We start from the raw sequence: 14,181 nt of genomic DNA, 5'->3' as shown, positions 1-14,181 counted from the left end.
ACCAAATAATGATGTCACGTCCCCAAAAGGCAATGTAGACCATTACTGCCATACATTTGTCTGAATCATAATTACTTGCACATTATCCCTTGACCTCTCCCCTGTCAAAGTGTAATTTGAGATATATATGTTCTAAAATACCCCAATCCTATCATGGAACCTATGTAGTGTGACAGCATCTGAAGACTCAAAGAGATTTCTTTGAGAGAGTTTCCTGTTAATGATGCCTAAAATGAGGGTTGTTTAACATACAGTGATCTTTGGCTCAGTCTATTTATTAAAGGGAAGAATTATTTTTGCTGTTTTTAAGGGAGGAATGGTATGTTTATAACAGGTCAGGTATTTTTCAATCTTAGATGGAGTCCAGTGTTTTTTATTTGGAATTCATGGCCTCTGTGTAGCTATATATTTCCAAAGAATGGATGTAGGTTTCCCTAGCTGTCAACAGGGACAGGAATTCAGTTTTATTGAAGGTAAAACTGGGGGCTATCTGGTGGTGCTGGGAGGGGGACAACTGTGTAGATAAATATTGCCATTCTCTACTGGATGGCATTTAGTTAAGACAGTAATCGATCAAAATCTAGCTAAGATTTAATTTATGACACTGGAAACTAAAATCCAATGGCTTCCCTCACACTCAGAATAGATGACCTGGCCCCTGCCTTCAAACCTTTCCCTTGTCCCTTAGTGAACAGTGAGCCCATTGTTCTCTTGCTGTCCTTCAAACATGCAAAACTCACTTCTGACTCAGGGTCTTTGTACCTGTTGGTCTCTCTGCTTGGAACTCACTCCTGTGAGTTACCCCCTCACTTTCGTCAAGTCTCTGCTCAAAAAACTCCTCAGAGAAGCTTACCATGTCCGTCCTACCTAAAATATCATTCCCATCCCTATCACTCTCAATCCTCTTACTAAGCCTTATTTTTCATACCGCATATAGATATGTGACATTATGTGTCTGTTTGTTCATTGTCTCTCTCCTCCACTGGAATCTAAGTTTTATGGAGCATGGACTTGGTATCTCTGTATTGACCACCACTGTACCCCAAGCACTCAGAACATATTATAAAATAGGTGCTTAATAAATATTTGTTGGAAGAATGAATGGATGAATGTAGTAAAGTAGTAACATGAATATGGCATCAAAAATTGGATCAGTAAACATGGCAACAAGATAGTGGCCTTGTATAATTTTTGTTTTTCCTGCCAAATAGAGGTCAGCTAGAGACCTTTTAAATAGTGTGTTTATTTTGCTATATGGCAGCTCATCATTAAAAGCCGGAAACAACAGACCCATCATAAGGTATAAACAAGTGTGAGAAAATTGACCTCCTTTGAAATCACAGATAGGAAATCATTGTGTTGGCAGCTTTCCCCTCAGTGGCACAGAGCCAATAATAGGAACCAAATGGCAGGTATGTTTTGTCATTAAGTCCAGTACTTTCCCTCCAAGTGGCTTCATTAATGCCAAGGTCACCCAATTGAGCATGACGTTAGGGCGATCATTGGTCCACTGCCAGTGTAAGCCATGGGTCACATACTCTAACCCACATTATCTTGTCCTTGCCTATGTCTCCAGCCACTGACCTGCTTGTGAGACACAGTTCCTTCCTCAGCATTATATCATCTAACTGGTGATTTAATGTTAATTTCACAGAAGCTCATTGAACATATTTGAAGAACCACCACATGGAGCCATTAATCAGATTGCGATCAACTACATTATCCCAAATGGCTAGGCTCGATCTCAGTTCACCTGACCTTTGGTTTGGTCAGAAAAGTCCAGTTGCCTTTCCTGAAAAGGCAAGTGATACACAGAATGCTTGTGTACATTTTTATCTAACATTTCTGTTCTCTGACCTGGATCCTTCAGAGCGGATTACATAGGGGACAGGCTGATGCACTGCTTTGCCCTTCACCAGTGATAGTCAGAGCCAATTCCTCTTATAAGAAAATGCATGGGAAACACATACTAGGTTGGCTCTCATTTTGATTTATCTTCAAAAAATGAGAAAAAATTCATATATCCCAATGCTGATACTCAGAGCACAAAGCAGAAAGAAAAATATCATTTGTATCTCTAGTTTGTATCTAACCGAAGATATATTTTCTTACTTGTTCTCTCAGGGAAAATCTACTTCACAGATATAAAGTATTGAATTCTAAGTATGCTTCACTTTTTTTGTTGTTGCAAATAGATAGAAAGTGCATTACTTTTCAGCCAGAAACGAAGGAGAGGTGTCATGAGGACAAGATGTAAGGACTAAAGAAGGACATGGGATTCTATTGCTTAAGAAAGAGTTTGCTCTGGGGCTGGCCCAGTGGCATAGTGGTTAAATTCACATGCTCCACTTGGGCGGCCCTGGGTTTGGGGGTTCGGATCCCTGGTGTAGACCTGCACACTGCTCATCAGGCCATGCTGTGGTGGCGTCCCACATACAAAATAAAGGAAGATTGGCATAGATGTTAACTCAGGGACAATCTTCCTCAAGCAAAAACAGAAAGATTGGCAATGGATGTTAGCTCAGGGCCAGTCTTCTTCATCAAAAAAAAAAAAGTCTACTCAGATCTGTTGACTATCCTGAAGATAATGGAAATCTTCACCTCCCAATGATTACACTGAGAACCCAATGTTGGGGAATTTTAAACTGCAAATAATCAACATTAATATAAATCTTTAATTTCACACTGCCACTTTTGCAATGTGGGTGAATATCATAATGTAGATTAACTCATATAGCTCTTGGGGAATCATAAAAGCACAGAAGATCTACGCTCAGCAGACTTTCGAGAACACTAGCTGCTCTTTTTGCAGATGAGGAGTATGATACTCAATGGGAATTTGGTGACTTGAATAGAGATTTGAAACAAGACCAATGCTTACATTTTAGGAGTACTGAGACTCTTGCCAATGTTTTCTACAAGTTAAACGACCCTATTTAAAACTTTTTTCATTAACATTACCAAGGTTTGCTTAATTTAATAAATGCTGCAACAACTTCTCCAAATGATGAGAGATTTAATGCTAAACAGAAGAGAGGAACAAAGAAAACCACATTTCTAAAACTAAAACAAAAAATACAAAAAGCTATTTTCCACTCTTTAGAAGAACTGTGACATACGGCTTTGACAAATATTACCTTTTAAAACCATCAACCTAAATGCTAATACTATAAAAAGGGCTATATAAAATAGATACAATACAGCAAGAGCAAATGGACTTTGGTCCTCAAAAAACCATTGGGTTAATGCAGGAAAGCCCTATATCACAAATTAAGTCCTATGGCTCTCACCTCCTCATTCACACATCTCTTCACTGCTGATTTTTTGAAACTTCAAATTTTAGGTAAATAAAACCTTGGTTTGCAGTTTAGGGAAGTTCATAGTTGGTTTCTAGAGTTGTGTTTTTTTTAACGGAATAACAGTGAATTCCATGAACTCTAGCTATTTTCATAATATTTCAAGCCGACGCCATCTGTGAGCGCTGTTGAATTTGATTGCTCAATGTCACGCATCCCATGTCTCTCTCCCTACCTCTCACAATTAGCTGGCTTTGGTGCTCCACAGCTGCTGCCTCATTCCGGGCTATGCAGGTGTAATTCCCATTGTGCATCAGGGATAGATTAGAAATCCTCAAGGAGCTTGTGAAGTCAATGTTGTCAATGGTCACCCCGAGGCTCGCTGGGATTGGCCGGCCATCCTTCTGCCAGGTGATGGTGATGGGTAAGTCCCCTGAGACCACAACACATGGGATGAAGACCCGCTGTCCAATGGAGAATCTTGGAAACTCAAAAGGTTGGATAAAAGGTGGAACTGCAAGAAAAGAAAAGAAAAGTAACAGAGAAAAGATGATAAGGAACTGCGTCAATATACTACATTGTCTTTTCCTTTAACCCATTTGCATGACATTGAAGGAGTCATGCAATCATCGCTGTAGCATATCAGTATATGAGCCAGTAGAAGATTTGAAATTGTGCTCCTGTTATTTGAATTTTCTCATCGTTCTAAATGAAAAGCATGGCTTGATGTACTTTAGCATACATGCTTAATCTAACTTATTTTGATAAACATTTAAAAGATTCAATAACTATTTTTGAAATAAAATATTTCAGACTCTATGCTCTTCAGTGTAAATACTGTGAAAGAGGGTTTGGGTTTGGTTTTCCCTTAGAAGCTTTTAACCATGATGTGTACAAGAGGACATTTCTTTCCTGCGTCACTAATTTTAGCACTACAATTTCTGTTCTCCCTTCAATCTGTTTCATGCTTTATTAATAGACACACTTTAAGCCTGTTGAAGAAGCAGAGACTACATTTTTATTATGTTAAACGTTTTTTTACATCCAACTAATAGCAAATGTTAATTAAAAAGATTTATTTTATGTTAAGATAGCCACATCTTTACTCCATACCCCTCAATTTTACACATTCTGCATACATAACCCTAAATTATGAACTGGTCCATGGCCAGTTTTCTGAGTGTTGAGATGTGTTGCTAATGAGGACAAGGTTATAACCTTCAGCTTGGCCAGCTGCCGAAAGGGCCAAGCTCAGTCTGGAAAGCTCTTTCCAGATTTAATTTCCATGATAAACTCTTATTTATCTTTCTTGCCCCAAGACCACTCTTTCTCAGCTCCTTCCTAGATGGCCTCACAGGGTAACAGCATCATAAGATGCTTAATATGGAGCCAGAGAGCCAAGTTTGAAATCTACCTGTTACTTATTAATCATAGAGTCATAGGCAAGTTATCAACATGCTCTTCCTATCAGCCTATGGGGTGGTTATTCATAGCCTCACCTTGTAGATGAGGAAACTGAGACTCAAGATGTTACTTTGTCCTTGGTCATAAAACTAGTTCATTGCAGAGTGAGGGCTCAGACCTTATTTATTTTATTCAGGGGCTTGGAAATAAGCAAGATTGCAAACTAAGATTATTAAGCACTCAATGACCTAATATAAACCAGACATTATACTAGGAAATTTTACAGAATGAAGTTAGCAAATAGCAGAATGTCTACTCACTTTGTTTATTAAATCAACTATAGGTTCATTTCAGGTTCAGCTTGGGAGAGATATAAGAGATCCAGCTGAGAAAAGTCTGAATGGAAACCACTCATTCATTCATTCACTCAAGAAGTGTGTATTGAGCACCTGTGATTGACAACACTGTGTGTTGGGCATACCACAGTGACCATAATACACCAGCCTCTGCCCAGTGGAGCTTTCATGCATAGTCATATGCAGTGGATATCAAGAGAGTGTAGCCATGGCTATTCTGCTATTTAACATTATTATTATTACTACTATAAGCTTCCCAGAGTGGTTGGGAGTTAGAACTCAGAACTGCAAATACAGCTGGAGTTAGAAGAATGAGTAAGCAGATGGCTCAAGTTAGGTCTTGACCAGAGAAACAAACAAACAAAGAAAAATAGCTGAAGGTACCAAGTGCATTCAATGTCAAAACTGCTGTGGCTTCTCAGTGTAAAGTTGGAGCTTTGGGTCTGCACTGAGTTGATCTGACGCTAAGAAAAGATCTCAGGGTGAAGTTCTACCTGGTGCTGTTAGAAAGAAAAGCTGGATTAGTTTGCTTTAAAAATTGGATTCAACTGTGATTATTCATAGTTGACACTGGGTGGGGAGAGTGCCAACTTTTAGCCAAGTTGCTTGCATTTCTCTAAATCTTACCCCAAATGACATAAGTGTTTATTATATATGCAAATATTACTAACACTTAATAATCTGACTTTTTAAAAATAAAAATACATACATTTCCTCTTCTTTAGCTTCTTACACACAGAAACTTGGTTGTCAGTCTACTCAGACAAATCTAGGCACCCACTTGGCTTGGTGCTCATTATATATATTGCACATGGTTTTTCTAAGATAAGAACTTTGGAGCCAGGCCGTGTGGGTTTAAGTTCAGCTGTGCTACTAACATTATCAACCCCGCTCTGTGCCTCAGTTTCCCTATTGGTAGGACCAAGAGTGCCACTGCAAGGAGCGAGTGTGTCAGCACAGGGCTCACAAACGTTCGCAGGCAACTGAATCAGTTTCTTAGCATTGGTTCTATTTCATAAGCCTTTACAATGAGGAAAAATCAAAACAGTTAAATTGCAAGATTATTGGTTAAGGGAAAGGACTCAATTTCTCTTATCGCTTATAATAGGGAGAAGAAATATATAAGGACTTACTTTCCATTTCCCAGATCAAGAAAGAAAGGTAAGACATAGCATATTTTTGACCAATCAATTTAACAAGAAAACAACATAAGGTGTAGGCTGTCACTAATTATTCAAAGTAAGAATGTCTTCTTACAGCAGGAGAAAGTTGTAGGCAAGAGAAAGGGCGTGTGCATACTGTTTTTCAAGAACAGAGGAAAGAAGTAACTACAGAGAAATCAGAGCTGGAAAAGAAAATGGAAGCAAAACCTGTACTTTCTATAATTCCAAAATATCTATAATTCATTCGTTTGTTGAATTCTAAGGAATACAAGTATAGTTACAGAAGTAAATTTCAGAAAGTTTAGCGTACGTCAACACTGCTGAAAGTGAAGACTGTTGCGTCTAATGCAGGGGAAACAAACGTCAGAAAACTGATGCACTCATGCTCACACACGTCACTCAAAGGAAAATCCCTTGCTTGGAATGTCATCTTTTCAGTGTCACAGCACTCTTAGTTATCTCCTTTCTTAGGCTAAACCAGATGCTGAGAATTCAGGTACGCTGATGAGGGCTCAGTAAGAAGCCACAGTTGGAAAGCCAAGAGGGCAAGATACTGATGGCAAACTGTAAAGAATAGACAGAAGAAGGCAACGCTCACAGCAGGTGGCGCACCTTCTGTGCTGGGGCACGCTGTCCTTAATAGCCAGCTTTTTTGTAATTAATAAAAAATCATAGTCCATAAATAAGACTGAATCATGAGTTATAGTTTACATACTAAATGTAAAAAAAGATATCTCTAAAATATTTTAAAACATATTTACAAAGTAAAAACTATCCAAAATAGTTAAAATAAAAATTTTCATGATAAGAGGAAGGATTTAATTAGAGGGAAAAGTCATTTTCCCAGAATAGTATCAAAAGTCAGGTTCGTTATTTGTTGTTTTGCTTGCACATTACATCGGAATGCACTTTTTTTATGCAAACTTAATCATCAGATCTATTTGCCAAGATATTACTTCTCACACATACGCTGCCTCCCTGGCTTCGGTCATGAAGCCTAAGTCTGCTGTATAAAATGCTTAGAAATTTTCTAAAAGGTGCAAAATCGTATATTTTATATACATAAGGTATAAATTGGAGGCAAAAAGTAAACCAAGTGATTCAAAAACTCTTGTAATAGTTTTTGGTAAAACCAAATCACCTGTTTGAGACAGACTGCTTATTTCATGTGGCTCATTATATCACATTTTAGGGTAAATTCTCTGAATCTTGTTGACAGTGACAGCTTGTAACATTACAGGAGCAGAAGTTCTGAATGTGACCTGCAATAGGTTTTGATATAACCTTTCTACGCAAAGTATGTAAATATCTGCTAAATGTAACTTATTACCAGGTTTGTTTATTTCATTCTCCACAAGGGTGGGAGTTCCTTTCTCTGAGTCAGTTCAGAGCCATGGAATGCTGCCAAACGTTAATTTAGACTCTTATTCTTTCTAAATCCTTAACAAGAATGTTGTCAGGCTAATATAGCTCTGTGTCTTCTCCCTCAAAAATTAATTGTATATTCTTCTTCATAGGGGAAAAAAGATTTTTTATTTTCTCCCCCAAGAGGAGTACGGCATGTTGAAAGAAACGTGAGCGAGGTGTCAGTCAATCTTGGGTGACTAGCTGGTGTCTTCTGGATTCCAGGTTCTTTAATTCTGGTTCTATTTCTCCATGAGCAAAATGGTGACAATGAAACACAAATCGTGAGAGGGTTGAGGAAGGGCTTAGGCATAGAGCCAAGGTGCCACGCTGAGGCTGCTCAATTAGCTCTGTCTTCCCTCTTCCTAACTTTTTATTTGTCCCAAATTTCATAATTCGCTGGTAAAAATCAAATACATTACATGAACGTTGAGACATACTGAGGTTTGTTTGCATTGCCATATACAATTTCATCAGTTCCACAATTTGTCATCTCTTTTCTAGTGGTCATTTAACCCCGTGAGCCTCCATACAATTCTCAGGTCGACAGCTCTTGGTCTCAGACTCCTCAAAGACCCTTCCTCAAGCCAAAGTCGTATGAGTTACAGCAATGGATATTTTCATCTTTTCAGCTCCTTGTCGCCATTCTGTCTAACAAGCTCTTTCTTCTCACCCTTTAGGAAAGTTTTCTTGTTTGTAACATCTTACCTGCTTCAAAGCGTCCAAAAATTGCATCTGCTAATCCTGCTCGTTACAGAAATGCAATCCTACGGCCCATCTCTGAGAATTCAGTCCCAGATACCTACCCATCTCAGGCACTCACATGCACGCTGGACATGCCCGGGACCTGCCCAGGCTAATAGCTCTGTGCTGTCCACGGAGACACAAGCTGTGGCTCTAAAGCCATGAGGCTGGTGAGCATGTGCAACTTGTGAGTCAAGCACATCACTCAATGGTCTCTCCACCCATAAGACTGGTTATTTGTCCAATTCTGCTACGTTGCAACATGCTTTAGATACCAAAATTGTAGATTACTGACCCTGTGTGATATAGGTCTCCACTCTGTGCACACAGCACTATTAAATTCTTCCACCCACTCAAGATTCTATAATGGAACGTATCACAGTATGACTCACATTTGTATTGTCATCTATATTCACGTCTATTTCCATAAGTAGAGTGACCCAGGAGGCAGGAGATGTAAGGAGTTTTTATTTTTTATTTCCCACAACGAGTGGAATAAATAGTGCCTTGTGCATCTTAATTGCATATTAGTTTTTGAAAATACCTTTTAAAGGTGATGAACATGTGTTTACACTCTGATCATTAGACAATCCTGAAGCTATGAGTAGAAAGGGCGTTACATTCAGGACATAATAATGATGAAATGATAGGGGCAAAGACGAGGCTCCATTTCATAGCCCAATGAGGGTAGGGGCCCACGAATTGGACTAGTGGTTCCATGGAGCCATCTCTCCCCCTACTGGTGGGGCAAGTTGGGGAGCTAAAGTCAAGACTTCGCTTTTTCAGATATAACCATCTGTGCTAACTGAGCTGCTGTGTGAGCTTGTTCTCTTGAGCCGGGCAACTTTCAGGCCAGCAGCAGCCAGAGCTGCTCCTGGCTCACCATGAATTAGGCTGCTGGGGCCTGTGCCTGCTGGAAGAGCAAGAGCATGAGGCTGAGACTCAGCAGGGCATGAGGCAGGGGATAAGAAGGGCATCCTTGAAGCCCACAAGTGCTGAAGAAACCAGAGGCTTAAGCATGCCCACGTAAACGGGGGCTCCTCTGGAAGCCATTCTCGGTCTCTCACTGTAAGCTCCCCGCGGGCTTCAATATGATCTCATATTAACTGACAGCCAAACATCAATCTAGGAATAAAAGGCAAGAGTGAGCCATCTGGGTGGACCCTGGCCTGCTGCTGGGTGGGAAGGACAGGGAAGGAGTAAGTCATTGTCCCTGTGGTGTGGTGGGGACAACTTTTGGGTCCGTCTCTAAGATTTCCTTGGGGAGTTATATCTTGGGCATATTTGCAACAGCCCAAACCATGCAAAACATAAAAAATTAAACATGTTAAAAGTATTTATTTTTCTTTAGCTATAGATTGAAAATGCCACATTTAAATTTCTGTGGCTGAGGTAAGTGGGAGGTTTGGGTGCATTTAGCTGTGAATTTAAGGCTTGCTCAAGCAAGAAGAATCCATTTGGCTTAGCATTCTTTTAAGACAGGTGTTATAAGCAAAGACAGTAAACCAGAGGTTCAGAGGCTACTCAGCTCTGGCCACATTCTAAATTATAAAGAAAGATTTTTCTTCATGGCAGAAAAAAACAGTGGGACCAAATCACCCATATTAACCCTAGTTTCAGAAAGTCCCAGGTTCAAGGAATCTGTCATGACTTGAAGGACTGTCTACAATTAAAAACAAACAAAAAAGCAAAATCAAAGAGATTTCACAAATTTCACAGTTCTCACTCAAGGTGAGCGTCAACACCTGCAGACCCTGCGCGCTTGACCTACTACCGTTAGAATATCATCTGCTGTAGATACTGCTGTGATACAAGACATCTTTTCTCAGATCGCATTGTAATTCTTACAGTGGTTTGGAACTATTTCCTTTTCTGGTGTTGTTTCTCAATGCATGCTATTTTTTCTATGTAGAATTATTACCCTTATTTTAGTCAGTAAAGAGTCCAATATAGCCAATTGGAGGTGTTAGGTTTTTTTCAATTATTAGAAGTGAATTACACAATATTTATGTGGTAGATATGATTTGAAATTATGTCTAAGTTAATTAAGTGGATCAGCAGGAATTATTATATTCTCAGGAATAATAAATGTTGTCACCATCTCTGCTTTCTTATGGGTATTTATAAAACACAGACAAGTGTTTTATAAGAGTTTGTAAGAATTCATAGATCCATGGCGAAGGGATAATGAGCATGGGTGCCTCCCTCATTTGAAAAATTCATACCAAGTAAGATTGAGATTAAAAACCTTAAATAAGTAGTTCAGCAACTCAAGTGGAGACTGTGCACTCCTTACTAATCACATACTAATGGAAACATTATTAATACCTCGATGCCCTGGCCTGGCCTTGCTTCCTTCCTCTATTTCCCTGATGATCTCATCTACCCGTTCTGTTGCAGTTGTCAGTTCAATGCCCTTGATTCCCTAATCCACATTTTCAACCAAAAACTCCTTCCCAAGCTTCGTGCCTGCTCGTTCAGCTGTCTGCTAATATCTTCATCTCCAGGTCCCAGAAGTACCTCGCATCTCAAACCAAGTGTCTCACGTTTCCCTTAATCTAACCTTCATCTTCAATTCTCTATTCCTACTAGTGCTGGCAAAATCTCCCAACAGCCAGAAGCCTAGCATAATAAAAGTGTTCCTAGGGGAACATCCCTCGTTATCTTCAATCACTTTCCGGGGGCTGCTGTGTCTCATCTACTCCACTTTTCAATATCTCTTGCGTCTGGCTCCTTTTTTTCCCCAAACACATTACCATCAACTTTTACTAAAACTTCTTCAGTTGTGTTTGAACCGATCTTCCTAGTTTCTTTTTACTCTTTCTGCAATACAATCCATCTTACACACCTCCACCAGATTAATTTTCTTGAAACACCAGTGTGAGTATGTCTCTTTGCTTCAATCACTTCCCTGCCTTTAGGATCAAGCAGGAAGTACCAAAGGCTACAAGATCTGATACCTATCTGTAGGCCAAGTCATACTATTTGCCTACATTGAGTATTCTTTGTTTCAGCCATATTGACTCTGACTCTGAAGGACTGAACCTTGGCCCTGTTTCTGTCCCCATGCCTTACTCTGGCTCCATTCTCACCCCTACCATCTAACAGTGTGAAAACTCAACTCAGTTGTTACCTCTTTGGGAGAATTTTTCAGGTTCCAGATCCCTTTGAGACTCAACTTAGTTTCTCTTGGAAACCATTTTTTTTGACTCCAGACTTTCTATTCTACCTCACCCCCAGAATTGGCCAGCTGCCCACCTTCTCTCTTTCTAAAACATCTCATGCATATTTCTTTGACGGTGTTGTTGTAAAACCAGTGTTTTTGTTATTCGTCTACCCACAGCCTATTGAGATATTTTCTGTTTCTCATCCTGCTGTTTTTTCTCAAGACATTTGCTGCCTCCTGCTGTGTGCTATCATTATTTGTCCACAGGGCCTCTTACAGACCCCAATCTCTTGGCAGTGACCTATTATTACTCGATCTCACTAACGGTAGCTGCCCAGATATTACCTGAATAAATTAAAGAAATCACAGGAATCAAAGAACTAAAAGGATTCTTTGAGTTAAAAATTGTTTTGATGACAAAAGTCTAGTCCAATTATGCGACTTGTCATACACTGTGATCATTTTCATTTCTTATTTGAAATGTTGGGCTAATGTCACTATATAAAATGAGGGCAATTTAAGGAAAAAATTTTTAGGCAAAAGTGTTTAAGATACACATCTATAGCTGTTTGACATCTATGTAAGTGGCAGGAGTCGTTGACGTACCTGGAGACATGTGGCCCAGATTCCTTTTCAAGAAAGGACACGTGCCCCAGATTCTGGGGGTGATGTCAAGTGGGGCCTTTCATTATCAACCTGCATTATGGCTCACCTTCTCCCTGTGCCCAATGCTTCTCCCGCTCCCTCCTTCCACAGATGTTGATGGTTAAAGCACTCCCTGATAAACACCTTGCACACTAAACGCCCTCTCCGAGACTGCTTCCTGGAGAAACAACCACAAGTTTGCTTTGCGTAGAGTGAAAAATTGATCTACTATTAATAAGGAAAGCAAGTCTGTTTGTAACATTGCCTCTGCATACTCCATCCATCCATCCATGTTGCTTCTATTCATTTTGGGTTGTGACCTGAAGACAATTAATATGTGTGCTGGGTTCTCTTTTAACAAGACCTCTCTGTACATGATTAACAGTTTCTTCCTATTCTGCAGAATGGAAAGGGATGCTAGAAGCAGGGAAAAAATAGTTTGAAAGTTTAATTGTAAGATTGCTGCTCATTCCCTAAAAATATATCTGTCTATTTGTTTGTTTGTTTGTTTTTACCCCTTTAGCTGTCCTAATTTCAGGCAGTGTCCAGAACTGAAATTTTGTCTTTATTTTTAATATTTTAATTTATTCTAAATAAATGGGATTATGCCTATTCACAAGCTCAAATATATGTGAAATAGAACTAAAATGAGGAAGAATTCAGTGCTAATACCAGAATTAGAAGTCAAGGAACCCCAAAGACTCAACTCAGAAAAACATGAAAGCATGGCAAATATAAATGAACACACATGTGTGCATACATGGATAAATGCCCAAGCACGTATGCACACTACACACTCTGGCCAAAGAGTTCCCAGTAGGTGAGGCCTAAAGCACAGGGCTCATAAGCTGACTACCAGCCAACAGAGTAGCATGGTTGACATAAAAATAGCGTAACTCTGGAATAAATCAGGAGTAAGAGTAGCTAACTCTTCTACAATGGTGGTTAAACAAGATATTTGGATGACCAGATTGTGAGGACTGTAGAGCCATAAATATGACAACATAAATAGAAAGTAAAGAAAAATAATTTTTTTTTTCAAAAATTGCTTAAAATTAAGTCCATGGGAGAAAATGCAATTAAAACATTTGAGGAAGAAAAAAAATCCTTAAGGCATAATGTAGAATTACAATGAAAAGAAACAGAAACTGTTGTTTTCATAAGCTAGAAAGATACAGATTAGACATAAGGAAGGAAAAAGATGAACTGCTTGGAATTTGGGGATAAAAAACACTAGAACTAACACTCACAGCATCTCCTTCTAAGGTACTTTCAAGAAAAATGACTCACCTATCTTATCATCAACCAGACGCCTGCAGTGGGATATGGTGGAAGGAATGGGGTGGATTCTAGTCCTTAGTCCTAGTGACGAGGATTTTTAGCCTTCTTAATTTAAAACTACAGATGAGAAGCAGGCTCCGAGGAGTGGAATTTGCTTGCCCCTTTGTTGGGAAACATTTACATTTCTAAGGGAAACCTCTATCTGTAAAGATGCCTCCCTGTCTGTCCCAGGAAGAAGGGGGATAGCCTTATCTCTAGAAACTCTTAATGCCAGAGGCAAGAACTTAAGTTGGTTACTTTCTGGCAACCTCATGTAACTGACCCCACCCCCCCCCACCCCCACCCCCCTCCACCAAATCCTCCTTTGTCTTTAGCTGAGGATAAAATTCAAGTGGTGACTTCTGCCATTTACTCAATCCGGTTTGATTCTTATCTAAAATTTGTGGGACCACCCAATGGCCGGACCCTACGGGCACTGACACCATTTTAACTTTTTTACATATTCTTTGTCTTATAAAGAGATAACTCACATACCTATGCCTTAAATTTAGCCTTACTCTCCACCCAACTTTGCAGCAGAAGCGGCAGCAGCAACATGCTGGCAGCAGCTCTGCCTGCCCATGGGTCCTGTCCCCATGCCAGTGGCGGCAGCAGCAGCTCCCCATGCCCCAGCAACTCTGACTGCCCATGGGTCGTGTCCCCATGCAGGCAGCAGAAGCTCT

The 14,181-nt window shown here is 39.7% G+C and overlaps 1 protein-coding gene across 1 annotated transcript in view; it reads right to left on the bottom strand.

Moving 5' to 3' along the window:
- The window catches only part of LOC124234382 (Down syndrome cell adhesion molecule-like), a 684,040-nt gene that overhangs the window by 235,839 nt on the left and 434,020 nt on the right, over window positions 1-14,181 (bottom strand). The window contains exon 10 of the mRNA XM_046651745.1: window positions 3,532-3,810. Within this exon, the coding sequence (XP_046507701.1) occupies window positions 3,532-3,810 (279 nt within the window). The remainder of the gene's footprint in view (window positions 1-3,531; window positions 3,811-14,181) is intronic.

The sequence above is a fragment of the Equus quagga genome, unplaced genomic scaffold, assembly GCF_021613505.1.
Source record: "Equus quagga isolate Etosha38 unplaced genomic scaffold, UCLA_HA_Equagga_1.0 73442_RagTag, whole genome shotgun sequence".
NCBI lineage: Eukaryota > Metazoa > Chordata > Mammalia > Perissodactyla > Equidae > Equus > Equus quagga.
Note: the sequence above shows the minus strand (reverse complement) of the source record. Positions and strands in the feature narration are given on the sequence as shown.